Here is a 26,275-nt window from a genome sequence, read left to right as displayed (position 1 = left end):
TATTTTGCTCTGAAGTTCAGGGTGCTGGCTTTTTCCCCTGAACTAAGTGAATGGTATTTGTCTGCTGAATTAAAGTAAACTTGTCAACCCCTTAACGTTGCTTTCCTTACTAAAGCAGATCAAAAGAACCTGGGCTTTTGCAGCTCTTGTTGTTGGGCTTCTGTTGGTCTTTCACTCCCACAACAGCTGCTAGCCAGATTGTTGAAAAGCCTATTCACTTAACCATACTACTCCTCAATGGACTCCCAACTCTGTTTTATAGTTATTTTGTGTTGGAGTTTTACCCTCACCTACCTTACTGAGCGCCAGGAGGGCAGAGACTGTCTTATCTACACTTGGCATCTCCCCATCCTTTCCTAGGGCTCTTCACACTGTGATCACTACATGTTTTTTGAATGAATACTTATCAGCATATTTTCAGTACACTCCTTGAAGACATAACAGATTGTACCAGTTTTCATCTTTCATTTCTCATAGCGTTCAGCTTCAGGGCCTGGCATTTAATTGTTCCTTCAACAGGTATTTAATTCTGTTCACATCCTATTTTTTGCTCTGAGAAGTAAGGGACTAAGTGAGTTTTTCACCTTTTTCATGATACCCAGTGCCCAGCTGGCAAGGCCTGGCACATGGCAATTAATAAACATCGACTCTTCTACCCTCGTGTATATTGTATCCTCAAAGTAGGCTGCAAGGTCTTCAAAAGTTGGGGGCTGTCAGTTTTCACTCTTGGTCCCAACGCCCAGAACTAATAGTCCTTAACACACCATTGACTGTACTGTTTTTTGATCAGATCCTCTTTAATGCCACTGCCTTTCCTTTGTTGATTATCTCCAATTTACTGGGTCTACAACTTCTTTGTAATTTTTTGCACGTTATCTGCCCAATTAAGAGTGGGAGCTCCTTGAGAGCTGGGACTCTTTTTGCCAGTGCTTAGCAGTGCCTGGTACATAGTAGGTGCTTAATGTCTGCTTACTGCACACTTGTGGATCTTCGGTGACTCTCCAAGTGTGGGGGCAGGGCCTACGGCTGCCTTGGTCTCTGCTCCTTCAGCACTTGCCCAGGCACACGGGACACTTCATGAATGTAGACAGAAATAGCCCGATGGTGAGTGACAAGTCAGAGGGCTCCAATTATCACACTGGAAACTACAGATCCGAGGTCTGAAACGGGCTAGGCCCCTTTCCGCCAACGTTTGTTGAAGCGGTCACAAATACATCAAGCGCCGTCCGAGCGTCTGGCAGGTCTGGCCTCGGGGCCAGCCGGGCCTGAGGTCGGACCAAAGTGGGATGGGGGCGGTCAGGGACGTCGGTCGCGTCCCGGCGGGTGAGGCAAGTTGCAGGGAGGTCACGCCACTCACTTCCCCAGCGCTCACCTGGAACCCCGGCCCTCAATTAGACCACCTCAGCACCGAGCAAACCACTAGGCTAGAGCCGGCCTAAGCGCACCCTTTGTGTGCCTCCCTCCGCCCCCGGCTCCTAGTCCGAAGCCGCTGAGCTTCCCTATTGGCTCAGCGGAAGCCTCCGCTCATTGGCCCTCCGTTCGTCCCGGCTAGTCGTCCCCAGCTCAGAGTCCCGTTGCTATAGGTCGCCGCAGCCGCCGCTCGGGCCTCTCCCAGTGCTGATTGGCTCTCTCGGAGAGCCGAGTCCCTGGAAGCAGTTCCGGGAAACCCCGCGTGCTGCCGGGATCTCGCCGCCCGTTCCATGAGGAGGAGGAGGCGGAGGAGGCGGCGGAGGCGGCGGCCCTGGGGGGGGGAAAGGCGGGGGGAGACAGAAAGGGGGTGGCGCGCGCGCCATTTCTAGTCGTTTTCAAAGAGCCTCGCGCTCGTTCTCACGGGCCCCCATCGCCGGCGCCCGCTTTGCCCTGGTGAGTCTCGCGCCCGCCCGTGGGGGGAGGGGCCGGCCGCCCCGATTCGGCCCGGTCGGGGCCCCGCGCCACGTCCCCTCTCTGGAGGGGGCCGCCGGGCGGGCCGGTGCGAGCGGGGGAGGAGGGGAGAGGGAAGGAAGCAAAGGGAGAAGGGGGGACGGTTCTGGGCCGGCGCGGGGCTTCGGGCCTAGGTCGGTCGGCCGGGCGCCTTCCGCCCCCGCAGCACCCTCCGCTCCAGCCCGCGGGCCGCGCCTTTCCCGCCTACGAGGAAGGCCCAGCCATGAGCGCCGGGAGGTGGGGGGGGGGCGGGGGCCCAACCTGGCCTCGCCGTCTGGGCCTCGGGGAAACGGGAGTCCCCCCTCCCCCAACGCGCCCCCCAACCCCCCCCCCCTCACGTGAGGCCGGCGCCATCCCTCCCGCCTGCCATCCATCTCCAGCAGGCTGAGAGGAGGTGGTGGTGGTGGTGGTGGTCCGGGGAGTGAGAGTAAGTACCCCCTCACGTGGTGCCCAGGTCAGGCCCCCTCCCGCTGCTGGCCTTTGGCCTGCAGCCCTGGATCGTTCACGTGAACATTTAAAAACAATCTGGGACATGTTGGGGGTAGCTAATTTATCCCCCCTAATTTAAATGGCTTTCGTGCTCCCTCTCCCAAAAGAAAAACCACCCCCCCACAACAAAAACTCACTTGAGTGTGTTTACTAAATCCAGAAGTTTGGTCTGGCTGGGTGGTAGTTTGTCAATTAACATAATAGGATTAGTTCCTAAGCCTTGGTCTTGAAGGAGAGGGAGGTTTTTCTTTTGGATTCCCCAAGACCTGTTTTGTAAAGCTGCATTTTTTTGTAAAGTTTTATTGAACTTTTTTTGAAGTAAAGACACCCCCTCCCCCTTTCCTTCTTTTCCTCCCCTCCCCCTTTCCTTCCCTCCCCCCTTCAGTATCTCCTTATTTGAGGCATGCTGAGTACATCTGGTACTAATAGTATTCATGACTTTTTTTTTCCATCTTGTGCTTAATAGGCAACCTGTCTTATGCTTTACCCATACTTTGATAATGATATTTCTTAACAGAAATGTTCACATCTGTTAAGAGTTTGCTTCCATTCTGTGACTGCAAAATGTTGCTTTGCTGCGAAGGTCTTGCGATGTTGTGTATAACTTTGGAATTTTGAAGAATTCCTAGCTGTACTTGGGGGTGGGGTGGCAAGGGATATGAAAATTCAGGAGAATGGGGAGTCTAGGATGCGTAGGAGTATGGTTTGATTTAATAATGTGCATATGCCCATTTTTCGTGTTAAACAGTTGAGCACAATTCTGTGTAGTCTTGAGTGTGTTAGCTTTTAGCTAGTTCATTAGATAGTGTTTTGAGGCCTGCATAAAAAAACACTTACCCATGTCAATAAAAGAGTTCAACAGCAAAGTACTCGTCTGTCTGTACGCCACCTGTACATATCACCGGACAATCAAATCTTTAATAGTGTTCTTTGACCGTAAGACAGCTTTAGCTCTTTCAGAGTACTCCGTCTATGCTGTATTTCCTCATTTCCTCCTTTCTCCCTTTTTCTCCCCAACTCTGGTCTGTTCTATCTTCTCACATTATCTTCAACTGAACTTCCGTGGCCTTTGAAAGAAATTAAGTCGTTTCAAGTGGGACAATTGCTCCTGGTGCTTTCCCATAATGTCTGGTAGGATCTCTAGTAGCGTGGCTAAGGAAGAGCTTTTTGGGAGACTTGTATTTTCTTGATAGCTGAGGTATCTTGAGTTTTCTTCAAAAGCCAGGCTTATTCTTGGTATCCACCTTCATATCCTTTATTTCAGTATATGTTGCAATGTCTTTCTTCTGCTGCATATTATCTTCATCAAGTTGTCATTTCACCACAGACAAATGCACCTTTAACTCTTACTGCTTTTGTGAGGCAGGTACCTTTTCATCTATGTGGGTCTTGTAGAGCTCTCCATTTAAACTCTTCCCCAGGTAGTTGGTCTATTTTAGTAGTATGTGAATGGTGGAATATACAGAATGATTGCTGACTGGTTAACTGAGAAATCTGACCTAAGTTCACCCTTAATTAGGCACCATTGATTGGAACTCTTGGAAAGAAGCTAGCTTGAATGTGTATTTTTGCAGCCTTACCAAATTGATTGATATGGAAAATTCAATATATTGTAGACTTGGGTTTCCTTTTTAAAAAAGTAACCTCTGCAAATAGCTCATTTTAAATATGAATTAAATTTTTTATCATAAATTTATAGATGGGAAGAGGAAAATTAATTTTGTTAGTGATCTTAATGTGATCTTAGTGAGTGCAGGATGGAAAACCACCCCCAGATGCCACCAGCATGCTGATCAGGGCTACACTTCTGTCACACCTGTATTGGAATGGAAGCATGACATGGCAGAGAGCCAGGGATCTTTGAAAATTCTCAAACCTTGAGTGTTTGGTTTGTTTAAAAACAAGATATAATTGAGTTTATGTAAGAATGGGAGCTACAGAGCTTTTTAGACCTTTATAGTGGTGACTTGTTCATCAAAGAAAGTGTTTCTTTTTGATGACATGATCACCAGGACATAACAGCTGCTTTGCTAATCAGATACTTTCCCTCTTATCAGAAAGTTTGAGACCTCTGACCACCATGGTGTACATGAAGTGCCTTAAAACCTTGCTGCTTCCATGTACATTTTCCATTGTTTTCCAGGATGATTTTATTGCAAATTTAGGTCAGTTACCTCACGAAAACGCATTAATATGATTTTGATAAAGTATTAGCAGCATGTATACAAGTTAGTTTAGATAAATCATTCATTGTCCTGCAAACTAGTTATTTCTGGCTTAATGTAATATAGCTCCTGAATTTTTTCCAGCAGCATAATAAAATGGCTAATCAGGTGAATGGTAATGCGGTACAGTTAAAAGAAGAGGAAGAACCAATGGACACTTCCAGTGTAACTCACACAGAGCACTACAAGACACTGATAGAGGCAGGCCTCCCACAGAAGGTGGCAGAGAGACTTGATGAAATATTTCAGACAGGTATAATATGCATTTCTTGTTTCTGACCGGTTATGAAAGTGAGGGCAAACCACTTTGAATTGTATAGCTTTTTAAGGTTAAATAATACTACTGTTTCTGATCTGTCCGTGTAGAGCTGAATGTGTGACTTTCCTGTCACTGAAGGCAAATTGGGTTTGACTTTGACACTGACTCTTATTTCATGATTTTGAAGCCTTCTTAGGGTTGAATATGCAGTCTTAGTTGCTTCAGACCCAGTACATCAATTTGTCTTAGATTTATCACAAGAAAAATGTGTATTCCAGCATACTAAATTTTACATTTTTTCTCAATCCAAATCAATCATCATTTTGCTTTTACTTTTCTCCTTTTAGCTTCTTAATGTGACTCTTAAATCAGTTTAGCTCTGAACTAGGTGGCATAGTGAGGAATAGTTAGGATGTATTATTGCCTGAAACTATAATAAATGTCATATTATGTGAGTTTTGTGGCCTGTCCAGTTTTCATTGGACAGTAATCCACATCTCTCAGCATCTCATGGAAGTGTTTGGTTTGCAATAGTTGGCTGTTTTTTATCCAGAAGTCCCAGGGCTAAGTGCTTAGGAAAATCTGTATATCTTAAATAAGGTTTGGTTGTAAGTGGTTTCAGGTTTTAAAGTGGGAGAGAAATGTTTACCCTTAGGGAATCTTGTTCATAAATAATATATCCTCCCCCTTTGATTACATAAATGGATGGAAACCTTCCTCTTTAGAATGTTTGGTGATCTTCAGTCAGCTTCTGAGAAAGAGAACTGAATTGTATTATAAATCTTTCTTAAGTACTGTAAGTTGTAAAATAACTTTTTGTCCTTTTTTTTTTTTTTAAAAAAAAAGGAGATAAATGTTAAAGATTAAAAATGATTTCCTTAAATGTCTCCTGGGTAAGGTATCCATTTGGAAATCAGTCCTAGGGAGCTTTTTGTGCATTTCTGCCATTGGGAACAGGCAGTGATCTGCTTAAAGATGCCCTCTTGGAGAGTCTTGGTTATAAGGATGGCGAAGCTCATGCTTTGGGCATAGGCATGGTTGGACAGGGAAAGAAAGGCCTGATGGGCCTCTGGGACTATGGTGTTTGGGTGGTGCTGTGGAGTTTTTCATGTAAGGAGCTCCAAACTTACTTAGACATGCTCATTTGGGGACATTTAAATAAATTATGACAATGCATTTAATTTTCTTATATCAGTAACTGCAGGTGGCACTACATTTATTAAATTTTTTATTTCAGTATAAAACGAAATTTTGTTTGGTGGGCTTTGCTAATGTGGAGTCACTTTAAAAGTACTGTTTCCATTTCCTAACAGTTTACTTCACAGGCTCATGTATAACAATTGTTATAATAAATTCAGATTAAGTTAAAAGAGCTGTATTTTATTCCTTAGTAGATGCTTTATATACTATTTAACAGTTCATGTTTAGACTACTGGGAAGAATTTTTTCAAAAATACAGTTTCTAGTAGGTCTGTGGCCATAACATTAATTTTAGTTCATTTGAAAAATGTCTTTGTTGACATTTCATGTTCTGATTGCCACAGCATCCCTTAAATCTCAACACATCTCATATTCAAGAAGAAAATAAGAGGCTGCTAAAATGTGGCCCTCTGCACTTTTTCCCATGCTGCATCTACAAATGTTAATTTTATAAAACTTACAGAAGAGTGATATTGTATCTTTCCACATTTGACTGCAGCGTTTGTCTACACACTCAAACAATTTTTGATCTCTCTGGCCCTAAGAAGGAGAAAGCCTTTGCTACTCTTTGGGGCTGGAGTTGCTTAGTAATAGGTGGCTTTTCTCCCACCAGTTGGTTGGGTGACTCTACACTTGAATGAAGATTGCAAAACTCCCTAAGTCCATAGTTTGGAGCAGATAGATCCTTGGGGAACATAGTAATATTTATGTACTACTTAGAAATGTGGACCAGAATTTATCGATAATTTCAAGCCTCAGTTTGTTGCACAATGTGTACAGCAGATTTAACTCCTTCCAGGGCATTTGAAACTCAAATGTTCATTCTTTTGGTGGGGGTGTAGGGTTTGGGTATTTATGTGTTTTTTGGCAGGGGTAGGGGCGGGGGACGTGGGGAACGAATTCAGTTTCATAGTAAAAGTATTTTATTTTTTTAAGTGTTTACATTTTCATGTCCTTTCAGTGTTTGTATGTAGTTAAGAATAAGATAATTAGTGATAGAATTGAATGTAACTATTCATGATTAAAAGTTAATAATAAGACAGGCTCATCAATTTGTGTCCCCTCTAGCTTTTTGAACAATAACATTACCGTTTTTCAATTTGAATTTTTAGGGTTGGTAGCTTATGTCGATCTTGATGAAAGAGCAATTGATGCTCTCAGAGAATTTAATGAAGAAGGCGCCCTCTCTGTGCTCCAACAGTTTAAGGAAAGTGACCTGTCTCATGTACAGGTAAGATCAGGAGTCAGAAGAAGTGCTGAGTGAGTGAACTAAAGTGGAGTTTGCTGGTTGTCTTTAGTTACAGTGGTATGCTGGGCTCCAGGTGCTTTTGTAAACCTGAACTTGATGTACTGCTGAAAGTTAAATCTCAAAGCCACATTGAAAATAGAAGCTTGTTGGCCATTCATTTTACATGGTTGATGTCCTCAGGAGATGTTACTAGTTATACAGGGAGCTGACTGTCTGTAATATTGTTTTAGACTCTGCATTACCTTGGGGGGGACATATTAAGGTAGGAGGGATAAGTTAAGAACAGCAGATGATAAAGGCTAGGAAAAACTAAAAGTCCAGAAAGGCTGGTTTGGTTCCCCCTGATGTTTAAATATCTGGAGATATGGAATCATTTGTTGGTACAACTGCTTCTTCTGGCAACTCCAAATGGTTTTTCTTTTGTAGAACAAAAGTGCTTTTTTATGTGGAGTTATGAAGACCTACAGGCAAAGGGAGAAACAAGGGAGCAAGGTACAAGAATCAACAAAGGGACCTGATGAAGCAAAGATTAAGGTAAAGCAAACTTCACCTTGTGAGAATTAATGAGATTAATTAGTGTTATGTTTTCCAGAATGGTGTTTTTATACCCCTAGCAATTTTTTTTTTAAATTAAGGAAATTCTTCATAAAAAGTAAGGTTTTGTGTTTAACTGTTTCTCCCTCTCCCCATTGTTGAGAGTTAATTGAGTGGGAAGGACTCTAGATTTGGAGTCAGGAAGAGACAAATTCTGCTTCAGACTCTTGTGGTCTCTGGTCTCCGGCTGAACCTCCCTGGGCTTCAGTTAGCTCATTTTCAAAATTCAGGTATTGCCTGCGGTACCTACTTCACAGAGTAATGAGAAAGAGGTGAGATAATGTATTGTGTGTGTTCTAGCACAGCATGCTAGAAAGGTCCCTTGGCTTAATCATGCTAAGCCTCAGTGTCCACATCTGCCTGTTGTGAAGGATGGTAGTATTAATAAATCATAATCTGATATTTATATAGCCAGACACTTTTACATATATCATGTAATTCTCCCAATAGCCCTGTGAGATAAAGAGTGCAGGTATTATTACAGCTAGGAAGTATCTGAGACTGGCTTAGACCCTAGTCTTCTCTGAAGTTCAAGTTTAGCATTCTGTATTGCCACTGTTAGGCCTGCCTGTTGGCCTCCTGGTGGTTGTGGAGAGCACTCTGCAAATGTCAGATATTGTCATCATCACCAACATTATACCTGAATTTGAGTAGGGCCTTTCTCAAAGAATTTGTGTTTCTGTTTCTTTGGATTTTCTCCATGTATCTTTCTCAGTAAGGAAGTTCTCCAGTCACTCTTCCTGTTGACTTTCCATGTACTTTTTTGATTAAAAAGAGGCCCTGAAAAGTGAAACATAAGGTTAGGGCTAATTGGTGAATAGACCTTTAGGCTAACCCAGTTTTCTTGATTGGCCATTTACCTTACATTTGTGAACAGGAAACAGAGGCCAACCACTTTACTGGAATAACAGAACTTTAAAGAAGCCTGGAAGAAATATGTCTTATATTGTACTTTGTTTATAGGAGGTTGAATTTTTGTAGAGAAGTAGGAACAGCATTGAATTTGGAATTAGGAAGCTTGGGTTCTAGTTTCTTTCAATAACTTTTTTTTTTTTTGAGTCTTAGTACTTATCTCTGCCTCAGTTTTATCATTGGGAAATGGAATAATACCACCCATTTCCCTTCTTTATAGGTTAAAATTAGGTTAAAATATGGTATAGTAGAAAGAGTAGGGAATTTAGATTCAAGACCAAGGCTGGAATCATGGTTCTGCTATTGTCTTTGTGACCTTGGACAAGTCGCTTAACTTCTGGGGCTCAGTGTCCTGGACTAGGTGATCTCTAAGGTTACTTCTAGCTCTAAATCTTATAATTCTCTTCTAGGCAGTATATTTCAAAAACAAATTTTTTAGCCTTTGCAGTAGATAGGCCTGTATTGTTTGTCCTAAATGATTTGCTTCCTCATTAAGAACTCTTGACACTATTTAAAAAACAAAACTAAACTCTGGGTTGAAAGTGGGAAGGTGAGTAGGACCTCCAAAGAACCGACTTTAGGAATCTATTCAGAGATGATGGCTCCACTTATAAAAGCTAGGCTAAAGCCACCAGCCCTGGTGCTCACAAGTTCTGTGGTCTTGGTCAGATCACCTTCTTTCTGGCTTTGGTTTCACTTTCAAATGAAGGGGTTGTAATAGAAGCTCTCTAAGGTGCCTTCTAATTCTGAGATGTTTGTGATCCTTAAATAGAATCTCTGTTTAATGAATTAATATAAACTATATATAACCATCCCAGGCTTTCATTCTCTGTGAAGCCTTTGCTGAGTGATGGCATGTTGGCTGCTACTATTTTGTGTCACTTAAGCATGTTTCATGCGCTAGAGAGACCAGAGATTATAGCTTAATTTACATTTGGATAGTGTTAAAAAGTTTATAAGACACTCTTTTGACAACTTTATGAGGTAAAGCTAGCAAAATATCATCCTCATTTTATCGGTGAGGAAACTGATACATAGAGGTTGAGTGATTTTTCCCAAGGGAATAAGTGTCCCAACTGGGAATTGTACTCATATGTCTTGAGGCAGTGATTCATTGTTGGCTCCTCTACAACCAACTGCATGAAACACTCAGTTTTGTAGAAGTTAAGGACTGACTGGCTCAATGTGCCCAGGCCCAAATTCCTGTCAGCTTAGAAGGGTCAGTTGAGTGTTTATTCATATGGATTTAACCAAATTGAGGGCTGTGAGGGAAGCCTATTGACTGTCCTTACTGAATTCCTGGCTTAGGTAAAACTAGAGCTTGATACCAGATAGATCAGGGCTAGATTGTGGTACTAATTAGCAGTACAGGAAGAATGAGATAAGCGAAGACTAAAACTGGAAAAAGGAAATGGAACTTTTTTAAGGGTAGGGTGGAGAGGGGGACGTTTCAAATGGGCAGAAACAAAGATGGGAATGAACAAGGGCTTGTGGATACTAAAGACCGATTGGAACAGAGAATTTGTGTTGAGGAATAACAATAAATAAATTGGGACAGCTATTGGTAACAGAGTTGGGAGGCCTCTAGCAGGCATTTAGGTGGACCTCCCCCATCTTAAGTAGAAAATGCCTTTTAGGCATGGCCATCAATTGGGGAATGGCTGAACAAGCTATGGTGTGTGAATGTAATGGAATACTCTTGTGCTAATAAGAAATGATGAGCAGGCAGATTTCAGAAAACCTTGGGAAGACTTAGATGAACTGATGCTGAGTGAAGTGAGCAGAACCAGGAGAACATTGTACACGGTAATAGCAACGTTGTACAGTGATCAATCATGATTGACTTAGCTCTTGTCATTAATACAATGATCCAAGACAATTCCAAAAGACTCATGACGGAGAATCTACATCCAGAGGGAAAACTGATGGAGTCTGAATGCAGATTGAAGCATACTATTTTCACTTTATTTTCTTGTAGTTTTTCTTTTATTCTGTTTATTCTTTCACAACATGACTGATATGGAAATACGTTGTACATGATTGCACATAGGTAACCTATATCAAATTGCTTACAGTCTTAGGGGAGGGGAAGGAGGGAGGGAGAAAAATTTGGAACTTAAAATCTTATTTAAAAAATGAATGTTAAAAATTGTCTTCATATGTAATTGGAAAAATAAATAAAATAATATTTAAACAGTGGAAAAAAAGAAAATCCCCTCTGTACCATTCCGGAATGGTGGTCATCTCTGTTTCCCAGTAAACTGTAGCCAGATTTAATAGGACCCTTAAAAAGTCTGTCTTTATAAAGTGTTTTAGGGTGAAGGTTGATGAAGACTAATATACTGAAAAATTAGTTTTTTTGTGCAATATCCCTTCAGTTTTAATGAGCTGTGCAATCCTTTCTAGGCTTTGCTGGAGAGGACTGGTTACACACTAGATGTAACCACAGGACAGAGAAAATATGGTGGTCCTCCTCCAGATAGCGTGTACTCTGGTGTACAACCTGGCATTGGGACAGAGGTGAGTTAGATAGCTTTCTGCTTGGAATCTTTTCTGTAATAAGATAAGTGAATTAATTTCATGTTTTTGCAAATATCACTTGAGTTTGATTTTTTATTCATTTTAATTTTGCTCTTAGGAAGTATATAAGCATGAAAAACCAGAGTAAATCAAAAAGCCTTAGCAACACAAAAAGAGTCTGAATGAGTTTCTAAATTCATGACCTAAAACCCCACACTCTAAATCAAAGTTATAGATTCTGGACCTTGTTGTTGAACTTGGGAAGACTCTCACAGCACTTTGCTAGGAACTGAGTGGGGAAATCTCCTTTCTCCACTTAGCAGCAGTTCTGTATGGCTCCAAAGGGAAGCAGCATGGTCCATTGGAATATAATGTGGTCTTGGGAGGCAGAGTCTGGGTTTGAAACCTGGCTGTGCCACAATTAGTAGTTGTGTCATTTTGGGTAAGTCACTTCACTGTGGTATAATGAAAACAGGATGGCATACATAGTACAAAAAAGCCTTGGAGTCAGAAGACCTGGGTTTGAATTCTAGTTCTGACATTTATTAGCTATTTGACTGTAGGCAAATCACTTATCTTATCATGATTTGTTTTCTCACCTGTAAAATGACGTAAAAACTAATACTTGCACAAAATCAATTTATAACCTTTAAAGCGGCTTATAATTGTTATTATTTATTTCCCTGAGGTATTTAATCATTAAAGGAAAAATTATGTCTAGCACACTGTTAAGGTGCTAATAAACATTGGAAAGATTTTTATCAAGAGTTAAAGCAAAGGTTTGTGTTATAGTTAAAAGGTTATCCTATCCCCCTAGTCACGCCAGTTAACTGTATGTATGGTTTGTCTTTTTTTTTTTTAAGAAGAGAGATTTTCATTTACAGTATGGTTGTGGATTCATATATTTAAGTTGGATTTTAATGAACCATATTTTAAAAATTCCTTCAGGTTTTTGTAGGTAAGATACCAAGAGATTTATATGAAGATGAGTTGGTACCACTGTTTGAAAAGGCTGGTCCCATTTGGGACTTACGCCTTATGATGGATCCTCTGTCTGGTCAGAATAGAGGGTATGCATTCATCACCTTCTGTGGAAAGGATGCTGCACAGGAAGCTGTCAAGCTGGTATGTAAAGGGGCCATAGCGGCCAAGCTTCACAGTTCAAAGATCCTTTGGAAACAGTTCAGATGATCTGATGATCACTAATTCCTGCTTATTCTGGATTGAAGGCTTTAGTGGGTGACCTTTTTGGGGGTGGGAGGATGTACTTGAGACCTCTTGGTTTCAGGAGTTAAATCTCCATTTTGGCTTTTGCCTGTCTGCACTGAGAACAAGAAGAGGTCCTCAGCTCTGCTCTGTGTTTTCTGGCCAAAGTCTTCTTGGAAACGAGGGCTTTGCTTTAAACAGTGTTTTACCCCTTTCGTCTCTTGTGTCTATTAAGTTCTACTCCTATAACAAGAGATAGCTTCAGGTTCCTCGCTCTTAGGAATATCCTTGGCCCTCCTTTGTTTCTTCTTGTTACCTTTTTGTCTTGGGGCCCAAGTACCCTTGGCCATATTTGTTCTGTCTGTCTTCTATGTACCTTCTTCTGTCTGTTCCCTTGCGCTCCCTTACAAATAACAGTAAATGAGTCAGTGGTAAAACCGTTTGAGTTCAGCGTGTCCTCCAGTTGGGAAATAATGTCTTGTCACTGCCTTCTCATGGTGCTACGTGGAGTCAGAGGCCTTAGGCTTCCAGGGTGAGGTGTAGACGTCTTCACCATTTTGCTCCTTTTCTCCCTTACAGTTAGCTGACTCACTGAGGGGCTCCAGGTTCCTTCTTTAGTGTTAATGCCTCCCTTCCTAGAGGTTGGTAGCTCAGAGTCATTCCCTTTCTTCTCCCTTCTGCTCCCTTCTCTCCTCTTACACGCTTTCACCCCCTGCTGTCCATAACCTCAGGAAATTGAAATGTGGGTATTGAAAGCTTGTAAAAATCTTGAGTAGTGTGCTCACTTTGGTAGCACATAGATTCAAATTAAAATCAAAAAAGATTAGCATGGCCTCCCTACAAGGTCGACGTGCAAATTTGTGAAGCATTTGATATTTTAAAAATTTTTTAATATTATGATTTGTTAAACTTCAGACCCACAAATTTGTGTGCAGGTATTGCATATCATATGCCGCTGTGTTTCTAGTTGTAGTGTGTTTGGTTCAGTATTAAAATAAAATGACAGAAATGTTGAATTATTTTTTTAAGAAAGTTTTTTCATTATGTATCATCACCATACTTTCCATATTCTTGAATTCGTTTGGGGGCAAACTGTCCTTGGTTTTATTTTAAGTCTCTTGAATAATTCAACTCAGTTGACTTGTCTGAAATGAGGAAAATTTTGAAGTAGGCTCAATTTTGTTTAAATGGGGCAACTCCCTCCCCTCTTTAATTTTGAGTAAGTTGATTTAGAAACAAAAGGAGGAAAGTGACAAAACCAAATGGAATTGGGGGTTGAAAGCATTGAGTTTTTAAAAAATAATAATAGCATGACAAGCATTTACAGGATATAAGGAATAACTTTGCTCTAATGACTGAAGTCAGCAGTTCTCCAAGTGTGGTCCGGGGGTGGTGGGGTGGGGGCCCTCTCAGAAGTCTGGGAGGTCAGAACTATTTTTATAATAACAATATTGGCATTTTAATTCCTAGTATGGTAAATATCAATAGATGTAATCCACAAAAACAAAAGTGCTTTAGAGTTCTTGATAATATGAAGAATGTAAAGGGGTCCTGAGACCAAAAAGTTTGAGAACTGCTGATGCAAGGAATTGCCTGATTTTATAGAGTTATTAAATACTTTAGAATTAAAATCCAGTATCCTGAGTGTGGGGTGGTTGTGGGGTGTATTTGGGTTTTTTCTTCCTTGCAGTGTGACAGCTATGAAATCCGTCCTGGTAAACACCTTGGAGTGTGCATCTCGGTGGCAAACAACAGGCTGTTTGTTGGATCGATTCCAAAGAATAAAACCAAGGAAAACATATTGGAAGAATTCAGCAAAGTCACAGGTAAAAAAAGTAGTGTTTATAAATGAGTTTGGGGGAATCAGAGTTATCATCTTAGTGTCAAAGGCCACCTTAGACTCCCAGTGGTGTCAGACTCAGTCCAGCTACATGTTGACTTAGAAAACCACAAGTTAACATTATCTATGTTGTGTTATATTTTTATTTATTTAAATAGTTAAACATTTGCCAATTATATTTTAATCTGGTTCAGGCCAGTTGGAAGTTTAATGTGCCTTAATCTTTTGAAGTCAGGGCTCTATATAAAGTGAAAGGTCTTGTTTTCCTTCTCCTTCCTCTGCTTTTTAAACTATTCCTTTTTTTCTGCTTAGCTTTTGACTGATTTGGCTTCAGTTTGGTATTAATGAACATTGGGAGCCTCATTTGTTCACGTTAGTGAGTCGCTATGATGTGGAGACACTATTTAGTAAAACTCAACTTGGCTCCATATGATGGATTTACTGCAGATCAAGACAGGAGGACTAACGTTAACCAAAATCTGGAGAAATGGAGCCTCTCAATGTTAGATGCTTTGAGGCCAGGTATCCTTTGACCTGATAGGAGATGACCTCTCCCTGAGTGAATTAAAGCCTGGAACCTTATGCCAGGGAAGCTCTATTGTGGGAGTGGATTGGATTGACTGTGCCTTTCCTGCCCCAATTACATTTAAAAATACAACGAACACATAATTCCATGTGTCTTTGCTGTGTTTTTAAGATACTGGAACACATGAGTAATTAACCTAGTTCATCTCTTGAATCTCAGCAAGACTATGTCTGTCATGTTCAACAGATTTTAAGGATCTTTAGGGAGGAAGATTCCACATTCTTTGGTAACCTAGTAAAAATAGCCCAGACTGGATGATTTTTTCAATGGCTCACCTGTATTATGGGTGCTGCAACTCAGCCAGAGTTTTTCTTCTGTTTTTCTTTCAGAATTAGAACAGCTGTTTATCATCTATCCTTTGAAGAGGGATACTTTATATATTTGAACAGTCATTTAGGCCAGCACAATGCCCAATAAATGCTCTTATATGTATTCAAAATAAGAACGACTAACAAGCTAAATACTCTATTTCTCTCTTCATTTTTGGAGCAATTTGCAGTCTATCAGTAAGCCTTTATTAAGCACCTAAAATGTGCCAAATGCTGTGCTGGGGATAGAAAGACACCAGTGAAACAGGCCCTACTTTTAAGGAGTTTACATTCCAGGATGACAACATGAGAGTGAATTATTTTTCCTTTTTGTCTTAGAAAACGCACAAAATTAAGTGACAGCTTGCCATGATCATGGTCATTTTGCTTTTTGTTTTCAAGATCTAGGGTGATGTTTGTTGGAACCTCATCCTTGCTTCAATAACATTTCCTAACCAAATGGATTCCTGCTGCTCACTTAGTACTTAGTCTGTGCAAATTGCTTGTATTTTCTTGGAGCCAGGTATTTTTTAATGCATGGCCTGGCTCATTACTGTATAGGAGGTATTGGAATTCTTCTTCCTATAAAGGAATTTGGTGGTAGAAATTAAGTTCCTAGCCTTCCAAGAGCTTTTATGGCTCCTCTAGGTAAAACAGAAGTACTCGAAACAGTAGGAAGACAATACATTTTCATGCCCACATCTTCACCCTCACCTCATCGTTCCTTTCAATTCCCAGATCTTTGTGTGGAGACGTGGCTTCACAGTTTATTTTTTTAATTCAGTTTTATTTTATTTTTAGTTCCAAATTCTCTCCCTTACTTCCCTCTCCCCCTCCCATTGAGAAGGCAAGGAAAACAAAATCTGTTACAAATATGGGACAGTCAAGAAAAACATTCCCACGTTAGCCATGTTGCTGCTCCCTCTACCCATTCCCTTCCCCTTTAAAAGAAAGGAAAGGAAAAACACACTTTATGCCGCATGCTATCTCCTAGATCTCTGTTTGGATGGCGGTGGATAACATATTTCCTCGTGAGTCCTTTAGAATTGTGGTTGGTTATTGTGTTGATTAGAATTGATTGGCTTGGTTTAGAGCTGTGGAATGTCATCTAGAGCATAGCCTTCCCCTCTGGGGAGGGCCAAGTGCTGTCTTCATGGTAATCTGACTGGTGAAGTGAGGTCTACTGGTTAGACTTTTGTAGTGCTTTTGCCTTGGATGACTTTTAGGATCTAAGACTGTTAGGCTGTGTATAGTAGGGGACTGTCTCCTGAGTACCTCTGCTCCTTCCTTACCTGAGGCATGTGTCATGCACTTTGACAGCTTTTTCTTATCTAGGTGCAGGGGCCAAAGTAGGCCTAAATAGTGATGTAAATTTTATGGTGTTAAAATGTTTCTATTATGAACTTTATCATTGGTCAGAGTGAATTCTCTGAGACATCTGTTGATGGACTGTGCCCTTAAATATAATGAATAGTTTGGAATTTTAATAGTTGCTATAGAGGTGACCGTCAAGAGGCAACGAATGAAGTGTTGTCAATTTTCAGCAGCATGTTTGGGTTGGTTAAGTTCTCTGGTGTATGGCATTAGCATTTCAAGATTCCCCATATCTTGATCTCTTAAGCACGCTTATTACCTCTTCAATTAGTAGTATTATCTGTTGGACTTAGGGTGTAGCCCTTTCTCTTTAGGATTGTTTATTCCTTTTATGGCTTTGTGCCTCTCCAATGATTTTTGACTGGTCTCTGCCTGCCATGTTGTATACAGTCTTTGATCATATTAAATGTTTTGGATTATTTCAGTTTTAGTCCCATGTTTCCAAGCTGTGCGTGGTAATTCAGTCCCTCTTTCTGTATTCTTATGTGAGTTGGAAGACTTATTTTGGGGTAATTCTTTTCTGTTAACATTTTCCTGTTTCTTTTTGTTGTTAATGGTAAGATGTGACATGTGGGACTTCCTGGTTGAAAAGGCATCCAAAAGAGGACTTTGAGGAGCAGTGACAGAGAGCTACTTTATCAGCAATCGTCTGCGCAGATGGAAGGAGGGCAGGACTGCTGGAGGAAAGGCAGTGTAGTTCAGTAAGCAGTTGAGGCAGAAAATGATAAGGGTAGGCAGAGAGAAAAGGGCAAACTAAAGAGACATTGTGGAGAAGGAAGACTTAACTTAGCTGACTCCACATTGTAGACAATAAAGAACAGAGGACAATTGTGTGATTTCTATGTTTCTAGCTTGGAATGTCAAGAAATGACTTTTTTGTCAAAGTGTAAGGCTTTAAATGGTACATGGTGTGTTAATGATACTGTTGAATACAGAATCAGTCCTGACCTTTAGTGGAATCTGTTGGCTTTGATTTTAGGACTACGTTCAGGTTATGACCTTGGATCAAGAGCTTAGTTACTTAATCAGTAATTAGCAGAGTACTTCAGGCTGATTTTTCTTTTTTGGTCATGGGCAAGTGGATTTAGAGCATAGGTCAGCTCCCTAGCTGTGTGGTGGATGCTTTTGGCTCATCTCTCTGGATGTTGGTTTAACAGAGGGTTTGGTGGACGTTATTCTCTATCATCAACCCGATGACAAAAAGAAGAATCGGGGGTTCTGCTTCCTTGAGTATGAAGACCACAAGTCTGCAGCACAAGCCCGACGCAGGCTTATGAGTGGGAAAGTCAAAGTCTGGGGCAATGTTGTGACCGTGGAGTGGGCCGACCCTGTGGAAGAACCAGATCCGGAGGTGATGGCCAAGGTAAACGTAAAAATTTGTATTGATTATGGTTGAATTCCGCAGACCATAGAATGCCTGCATAGTTGTACCAGGAACACCAGTGAGGGCTTAGTTCTTACTAGCCGATTACCCACAGCAGTGCCTTAACCCTAAATGAACTCCCTTGGAGGCTACAAGCTTGGCTATTCCTGTGACTGTCAGTAGAGGGGGAGCTGAGATTCTGGGCCTGCCTTATACAGAGAGGTTGAGGAAGCCAAGAAAGAACCACGTTGGCAATGTATGCTGAGCTCATTTTCTGTTGGCCTAAGTCCTCTGAGGACAGGGTAGTGAATGCTTTCCCAGGCCTTGGGCTGGGCCTTTGCACTTGAGGTGTTTTTTTTTTGTTTTTGTTTTGCTCCCCTTATCTGTAAAAGGGGCCTGAGAAGACTTGTAAAGTCCATTCCAGTTCTGATTCCTGTGCTCTTTAGGACAGTGATCACCTTGAAAAAAGATGAAGATGGAGAGCATTGCTATTGAGTAAGGTTGGATTTGCCCGTCAAGACCTATGTATAGAAGCTGCTTGTTTCCTCCTACTTCCCATGCATGCAGCCCCACCAGCTCTCACCAGCGTGAATGGTGGTATCCTGGCATGTGGTGCCTAGACCTTGGGATTAAGTCATTCCAAGTGTGAGTCCTAGGATGTGCTAAGGCCAGGACAAGGATGGTCCTAATAGGATATTGAGGGTTTAAGAGATGGTGGGTGTTTTCTCTTTGGGAGCCATCATTCCCTCAAAATAAGTTACATCTGAGGTCACTCTGGGTTTTGGGAAACCTTGTCTCCAGCCTTACTCTCTTGGCTCCTCAAGAACAATTCCCCATCTTGAATGAATGAAAAAGGCATTTATTTAGTGCAAAACACTGAGGATCCAGATAGAAGAGTAAGCCAGTCTCTGCTTTCCAGGAGCCCACATTCTAATGGGACACAACACATATAGAAAGTTTTAGCTGCGTGTCCTTAGGGTACAGCAGCAAAGCAGATGGCAATGCCTCTCATTTAATGTTATTTCCAATGATAAAATCCTGTCAGTTTTTTTATGGTGATCCCTTTGACAGTGCCAAGAATTTTAGTCATGAGAACTTTATTTTCTTGGTCTTTAGTAGCTGTAACTCTAGTTGCATGTCCATTGGGCTTGCTTCCTAGGATGGTGACTTTGATCACTAACCATAAATACTGCTGTCCCTAAGGCTCTTGGGTTCTGGGTCCTGAGCAGTCAGTCTCCTGGGGTCCGAGGGGTGATTGTGGTCAAGAGGGTGGTGGTTTGACTTACCTGACACATGTTGCTTCCCATCTCTTTCTCAGAGTGCCTTGCTGCTTCAGCTAGGCTGACTTTCGAGCTCGTGGGTAGCATTTGGTGGGGATGGCTGGCCTCTTCTCCAGAGGAATTGCTTGAGTCAAGTAATTCTACTCCAGGGGCCTATGGGGTAGAGATGGAGGTAGGAGTGCACTGGGTATGTAGCATGTAGCATAGACCTGGGAGAGTTCCTGAGGACCATGACCAGCTAGGTCTGATCTTTCCTGTGCTCTACTAGGGTGGCTTGGTGTCTGTGAAAGAACTCTGAACTCAGAGTCAGGAGACCTGCATTCTTAGGCACTAACTCACTTTATATCCCCGAGGCAAATGACTTAATCTTTCTGGACTTCCAGTTCGTTCTCTGCATTAATGAGCCCTGGAACATTCATTAAGGCTAAGTATACATACCACAGAAGCATGTAAGTGAGCACTTGAGCCAAAGAAGTGTAAATATCCATATTACTGCTATCTTAGTTCAACTTTAGCTGTTATTTATCTTTGGCTAATATATTTCCCAAACCTAAGTATACTCAGAATTTCTTTTTACGCTGAGAAACTCCCTAGTGTTTTCACATACACAAACTCATGACTTAAACCCTAGAGGTGCCTTGCAGCACTGACTTATCTTTTTCTCTAACATCCAGAGAACTTAGTTGGCCATATGTGTCTGGCATGCCTCTTTTCCCTCCTTCCAGATTCCTTGCTGAAATTTCCAGTCAAAGAGCCCTTCCTTGAAAGGTGTCAAACTGTTTCCTCTTCAAACACAGACATAAATGGGAGTTTCTAAGCCACTTTATTCATATGAGGGGAGGGAGTTGTGCTGTGAATTGGCATATATGGAACTTTATGACATTTTAAAAAAATGTCCACATACAATTTAAAGCAGATTTTGACTTTCTTTGCCAAATTTGGAAGCCTACTCCCTGGTTTTACTATAACTACCCACATGATCATATGTAAGTCCAGTAACCCCTCAGGGTCTCAGTTTCCTCATCTGTAAACAGAGTGGAAGGAGACAGGGCCATAGAATCATAAATTTAGAGCTTCCAGGGATCTTAGAGATCATTGACCCCAGACCTTTCATATTGCAGATAAGGAAACTGAAACCCAGAGAGTCTTGTACAGGGCTGCATAGGTAGCAAGAGACTGAAGAGGGATTCCTCCTAGTCACCACACTCTGCTGTTCCTTGGACTAAAGAATCCTTAACAGCCTTTTTAGTTCTTTATTATTCTGCCAGCTTTGCAGTAGCTATCCAGTGACTGTTGGCTTGTTACAAAGTCCAGTCCTAAACATTATAAATAATTGTTGAATGCAAAAAAGCGCATAGGGAAGTGTGGTTAGAGGTGGATTGGAGGATGAGATTTTTCTTTTTTACCCTTAAGCAATGCTTTCCCACATATCTTCATTCACTCTGATAATCCAATCTTTTTCTAGCCTGGAAAGGAAAAATCTAGCTTGCTTTTTCCATTCCACCAGTTGGGCTAGTGTCTTGGACTTTATTTGTAAGTTATACACTTGAAGTAAAGGATAGGAAGTAGAGCTGGGAGAAGAGGACAACAGCCAATTACGTACCTGAAAACAAACTGTAGGATCGTTGCCCCTTTCTTGGTGGCTTTCCACAATCATGTTGCAAAAGTGTAAAACTTGTGTTTTATAGAGGAATAAATATCCTTTGCATTCCTATATGTTTTCAAAGTAGGTTTCATGAAATGTTTGTCGTGTATATAATCATGCACACTTTTCTTTCAATAGGTGAAAGTTTTATTTGTGAGAAACTTGGCCACCACAGTGACAGAGGAAATTTTGGAGAAATCCTTTTCCGAATTTGGAAAACTAGAAAGGGTGAAGAAGCTAAAAGATTATGCATTTGTTCACTTTGAAGACCGGGGAGCAGCAGTTAAGGTAGAAATGCAAAGTTTAGTGTCCTAATATGTTTTGAAAGGGATCTTTGAAGTTTTAAGGAAGCTCATTTCAGAGGAGTGATGTTTCATGGCATTTCGGTTTATTTGTTGAACTTTGGAAGTTCAGTTTTTCGATGCTTTGTAAAATGTAGCTCAAAGGACTCATGGAAGCTCCAATTTTTAACCCTTGACTCTTAGTAACTTACTGTGTGATCTTAGGCAAGCCATCTTCTGGAGTCTTGTTTCATCATCTATAAAATTGGTCCCAGTGGACTGTGAAGCTCTAATTCAGCACTGTTGTAAGTATATCAAGTAACATGTGGTTTGCTGCCTTCAACATTTTGTGGGTAAAAAAAAGAAAGCAGTCACTCTACAGCTCTAACCTGCATAATATTTCCTGGACTGATGGTTTACACTGTTGTTAATACGTCATAAATCAGAGCCCATTGTAACATTGGGAAACCTGCCTTAATGGTTCAGCTGCAAGTATAGACTGAGTGGTCATTCATTGATGACCCGAACCGTTAGTGCTTGAGCTCCAGTAGAATTAACATCCTGAACGTCAGTCTCCTCAATGTTGTACTATTGCTTACTTACTTTGTGTGCGTCAACATTGCTTCTATGGAGCTGACTGGATCCTGGAACATGGTTTCATATAAGATCATGTTTTCATGGAACCATTTAACAAGGTTAATTAAGGTAGGTATTCCTTGTTCTTGACTTTCTATAGAAATAACGTAGAATTCTCAGTTTAGATAATTTGTATTTTATTGTCAGTGAAGCATTGTGTGCCGAGATGTTCTTTGTCTTTCCTTCTATTGTTCTTCAACTTATTTTCTCTGTTGGTTTTTTTTTTTAAACATTGTTTATCACAGTTGTTAAGTAGTATAGAAGTGGGGCTTGCTGATTTCTTAGTACTTGACTCTTGGGGAGAATGGTCCAGGGTGAAACTTAGCTAGCTTAGAATCCTCAGTGAGAAGTGGAAGAAAAAATTTTGAGTCTGTGACTAAAAATATCAACAAATGTAGTTGTATTCCCACAAATTAAGTACAGAATTGGCTTGTTCTGCAGCTTTCTTTTTGAACATGCATCACTAACTTTATGTCCCTCACCTCAGAACATTCACATAGAAAAGCCAGTATCAAAAGATGTCCTTGTATGATTAAGAAACTAGAGGTTCAGTTTTCTGAATTAAAATGGTGACCATAACAGTAGTGTACTTGGCCTTGGTGCTCATTAAAACAGTTGTTTCTTTACATTTTACTCCTGTTAGATAGTGAGCTTTTCCTGTTGCCAGGGGAATCCAGCAGCTGGCTATTTCAAACTTTTAATTTTGGAATTATTCATTTCTAGCCTACACCTCTGTAAGATTTGCTATATTAGGTTGTACAGAAGGGCTCCTTGGAAGCTATGGTCCAACGAGGGAGACTATATCACTTCCAAATTTCCATGTTCTCCATCAGCCTGCTCGCCCTGGTCAGAATTCACTTGAAGGTCTTGTGTGCGTGTGTGTGCGTGTATGTGTGTGCGCACGCATGTGTCTGCTCCCTTGGAACAAATAAGTACCTTTACATATGTTTAACTCAGCATTGAGGAGACTGGCTTGCTTTCTAGTTGTTATCCATAAGAAGTGGTGGGAGGGTCTTTAGAAGAAGAGGAACTTGAGGTAAAATTGGCCTCCTGATCACTCTGTCAGTTTGTTTATGCTGTCCCCAGAACATGTGTGCACAGATTTTGTATCTTGTGTAGACTTGAGCCCTAAGCACTCCAGAAGTAAGGATGTCTTAGAAATTTGACAGATGTTATATGGGGAGAGTCTTAACTTCCTTGCTCTGGCCTTCAAAAAGAGTCTGCCTCTTAAAGATTCTTTATACCAAAGGCAACCTAGAGTATAACCATTCAAAGTACACTAGATGGGCTGCTATAATCAGCAGCCCCATTTTCTGGGCAGTTTTTCTTAATCTGGGCATTTATTTAGGTGGTTTTCCAGGTTCCCCAGTGGACATTTATAGTACGTCCCAGGTTTGTATTAAGGGAAGTTTTCTACTTACTTCATCAAGAATTTGAGTCAGTAGGCCATTGATGTGGTTCAATTCATCTTTATTCAAAATAAAAGTGAATTAGAACCATACATTAAATACTACATCTTTGTATGACCCAGCAAGCTCTTGGAATGCCTTCATTCTATTTCATGAAACAGCAAGCAGGGTAAGTAAATAGGAGCCCTGGGCTTTGGTTCAAATCTCGTTTGTGACAATGAGACGTTGATTGTTGGGCAGGTCCTCAGCCCTTTCTGAGCTTCTAATTTGTAAAGTGGGGTGACGATAAATAACTTGTACTATCTATCAGATGGGGCAGTGATTGTAAGATGAGTGCCTTTTGAATTTTGACAGGTCATTTAAATAACTTGGAAGTAGTGCAGGTTAAACCAGAGGTGATTTTCCTTAGGGTTGACCTGGCTTTAATGTAGACAAAGGAAATGCTTTAAAGAATACCATAGTGTTAGCTAGGCCTTTAGGAAATGGCCTTAATATGTACAGTGAACTTTATAGGAAAAATTGTTGCATATACATTTTGTAGAAAAATTTGAATAAAAATTTATGTAACAGAAGAATGGATCAGAAGGCAGTTACCTTCTCCAGAGCTTACTACCAAAGACAACTAGGTTTGCTTTCTACTTTTACTTACCTGTGTGTGAACCGAAACAAAAAATTGTTCACCTAATATGAAGCAGGCATCACATTAATCCTTGAGAATTTGATTGGATGACTTGTAGTGTTTAAATTTCTTTAAAAGTAAATTTGACAGTATTTTTTCATTTTTGTGCAGGCCATGGATGAGATGAATGGGAAAGAAATAGAAGGGGAAGAAATTGAGATAGTGTTAGCCAAGCCTCCAGACAAGAAGAGAAAAGAACGCCAGGCTGCAAGACAGGCCTCCAGAAGCACCGCGTGAGTCTGCTGTACTGTGTTTTGTAGTTGGGTCTTAGCATTCAAAGTTTTAGACCCTTGTCCTTTGGCCCGGGATAGTGATTCAGTAGAACAGAAGTCACCAAGAGCCTTCCAGAACAAACTAATGAGTGTTCTCTCCTCACTAGGTATGAAGATTACTACTACCATCCCCCACCTCGTATGCCACCTCCTCTGAGAGGCCGAGGGCGCGGTGGGGGAAGAGGCGGTTATGGCTACCCCCCAGATTACTATGGCTATGAAGATTATTACGATGACTACTATGGCTATGACTATCATGACTATCGTGGAGGCTATGAAGACCCCTACTATGGCTACGATGATGGCTATGCAGTAAGAGGAAGAGGAGGAGGAAGGGGTGGGCGCGGTGCTCCGCCACCACCACGGGGGCGAGGAGCACCACCTCCACGAGGTAGAGCTGGCTATTCACAGAGGGGGGCACCTTTGGGACCGCCGAGAGGAGCTCGGGGCGGGAGAGGGGGCCCTGCACAGCCGCAGAGAGGCCGTGGTTCACGTGGAGCTCGGGGTAACCGTGGGGGCAACGTAGGAGGCAAGAGAAAGGCCGATGGGTACAACCAGCCTGATTCCAAGCGCCGTCAGACCAACAGCCAGCAGAACTGGGGCTCCCAGCCCATCGCCCAGCAGCCGCTTCAGCAGGGTGGCGACTATTCCGGTAACTATGGCTACAATAATGACAACCAGGAGTTTTATCAGGATACTTATGGGCAACAGTGGAAATGAAGTAGACAAGTGAGGGCTTGGCAATGGTATTGGCGAGATTTGATTGGCTATAGATCTACATTCTTCAAAATAAAATTGGGCTTAACTGTTTCATCTTTCAGTAGCAATTTGCTGCCATTTGTATTGGGCTGAAGAATCACTATTGTGTATATACTCAAGTCTTTTTATTTTTACTTTTTTTCTCTTTTCATAAATGCTCTTGGACATTATTGGGCTTGCAGAGTTCCCTTATTCTGGGGATCACAATGCTTTTATCGTTTTAGGCTTCATCTTAGCAGTTTCAAAGCAGTCTGAGCATACTGTTAAATCATGATTTTTGCAGAACCTCTGGTTTTTGGACAGTTCCTTTTTCTTTTTTCTTTCTTTTTTTTTTTTTGGATTTGAGATAGACTACATAGGAGTATGAGTATGCTGTAAATAAAAGTACGAGCTAGTGCTTTGTCTTAGTAGTTTTAAGAAATTAAAACAAACAAATTTCAGTTTTCTTGTATTGAAAATAACCTATGATTGTATGTTTTGCATTCCTAGAAGTAGGTTAACTGTGTTTTTAAATTGTTATAACTTCACACCTTTTTGAAATCTGCCCTACAAAATTTGTTTGGCTTCAACGTCAAAGCCGTGGCAATTTGTTCCTTGATGTGATTGTATTTCCAATTTCTTGTTCATGTAAGATTTCAATAAAACTCAAAAATCTATTCAAAACATTACCTATTTCAAATTCAATTGTGTCCTAAAACATTATTTCATTCGTAATCCTTGCAAGGAATACTGTTTTCAAAGTATAACTGCCTATGTGAGTGATCAAATTCTTGCAAAATTTGTCTATTCCAACACCGTAGCATTGTGGATATTAGCCTGAGGATTAGATCAAATTATGAATTATTCCACATGGAACTCAGTTGATTGGTGTTCTCACAATCACTTCTCCTTTTGAAATTTTATCTTTTGTTTTAAAAATTAGATTCAAGTAGCTTTTGAACATTTTCACAGGCATGGATTAATTTGCAGTTCTATCAAGTATTAAGGAGTTGGGGAAGTGGCCTACAATTCCTTCTGACCCACATTCTTGCTCTGAAGGATCATTTGTGGTTGAAGTGCTTGTTTGCTGGATGACAGGGATGACAGTTATCAATAGTGCCGTGGGGTCAATTGCCGACCAAAGTTCTGCTTCAGCTTTTGTGAATGTGACTGATTATTTAGCATTTAATTTAGTCATCAGACCTGTTTTGGGGAGAAATAGACTTTTCCTTTCAATATGTAAATTTGCCTCAGAATTTTAATGCCTTTTAAGAAGGCAACCGATGGACC

At 41.0% G+C, this 26,275-nt stretch overlaps 1 protein-coding gene and 1 non-coding gene across 6 annotated transcripts; both read left to right on the top strand.

Moving 5' to 3' along the window:
* Positions 1-1,640: 1,640 nt before the first annotated feature.
* On the top strand, positions 1,641-25,685 carry HNRNPR (heterogeneous nuclear ribonucleoprotein R). Of its 5 annotated transcripts, none has more exons than XM_036744475.1 (11): positions 1,675-1,863; positions 4,719-4,887; positions 7,206-7,324; positions 7,769-7,876; positions 11,255-11,368; positions 12,317-12,493; positions 14,265-14,400; positions 17,831-18,045; positions 21,109-21,258; positions 24,087-24,208; positions 24,355-25,685. In XM_036744475.1, exons 2-11 carry the CDS (start codon positions 4,731-4,733, stop codon positions 24,965-24,967), a joined length of 1,911 nt encoding a protein of 636 aa, XP_036600370.1. In that variant the 5' UTR covers positions 1,675-1,863; positions 4,719-4,730; the 3' UTR covers positions 24,968-25,685. The 5 variants fall into 5 exon arrangements, with proteins under 5 accessions (XP_036600373.1, XP_036600370.1, XP_036600371.1 ...); XM_036744476.1 differs by having other exon boundaries at positions 1,692-1,863; positions 4,722-4,887; positions 17,840-18,045; XM_036744474.1 differs by having other exon boundaries at positions 1,692-1,863; positions 4,722-4,887.
* On the top strand, positions 13,352-13,454 carry LOC118840526. Its single transcript, XR_005009712.1, has one exon. It is a non-coding gene; the product is annotated as a U6 spliceosomal RNA (small nuclear RNA).
* Positions 25,686-26,275: the final 590 nt, after the last annotated feature.

Source organism: Trichosurus vulpecula, chromosome 2 (assembly GCF_011100635.1).
Source record: "Trichosurus vulpecula isolate mTriVul1 chromosome 2, mTriVul1.pri, whole genome shotgun sequence".
Classification (NCBI taxonomy): domain Eukaryota; kingdom Metazoa; phylum Chordata; class Mammalia; order Diprotodontia; family Phalangeridae; genus Trichosurus; species Trichosurus vulpecula.
Note: the sequence above shows the minus strand (reverse complement) of the source record. Positions and strands in the feature narration are given on the sequence as shown.

Excerpts from the sequence above, each read along its gene's own strand:
- HNRNPR (XM_036744475.1), top strand. The coding sequence starts at position 4,731 with ATGGCTAATCAGGTGAATGGTAATGCGGTACAGTTAAAAGAAGAGGAA. Across the intron at positions 11,369-12,316 it reads AACCTGGCATTGGGACAGAG|GTTTTTGTAGGTAAGATACC; the intron begins GTGAGTTAGATA and ends AAATTCCTTCAG. Across the intron at positions 12,494-14,264 it reads CACAGGAAGCTGTCAAGCTG|TGTGACAGCTATGAAATCCG; the intron begins GTATGTAAAGGG and ends TCTTCCTTGCAG.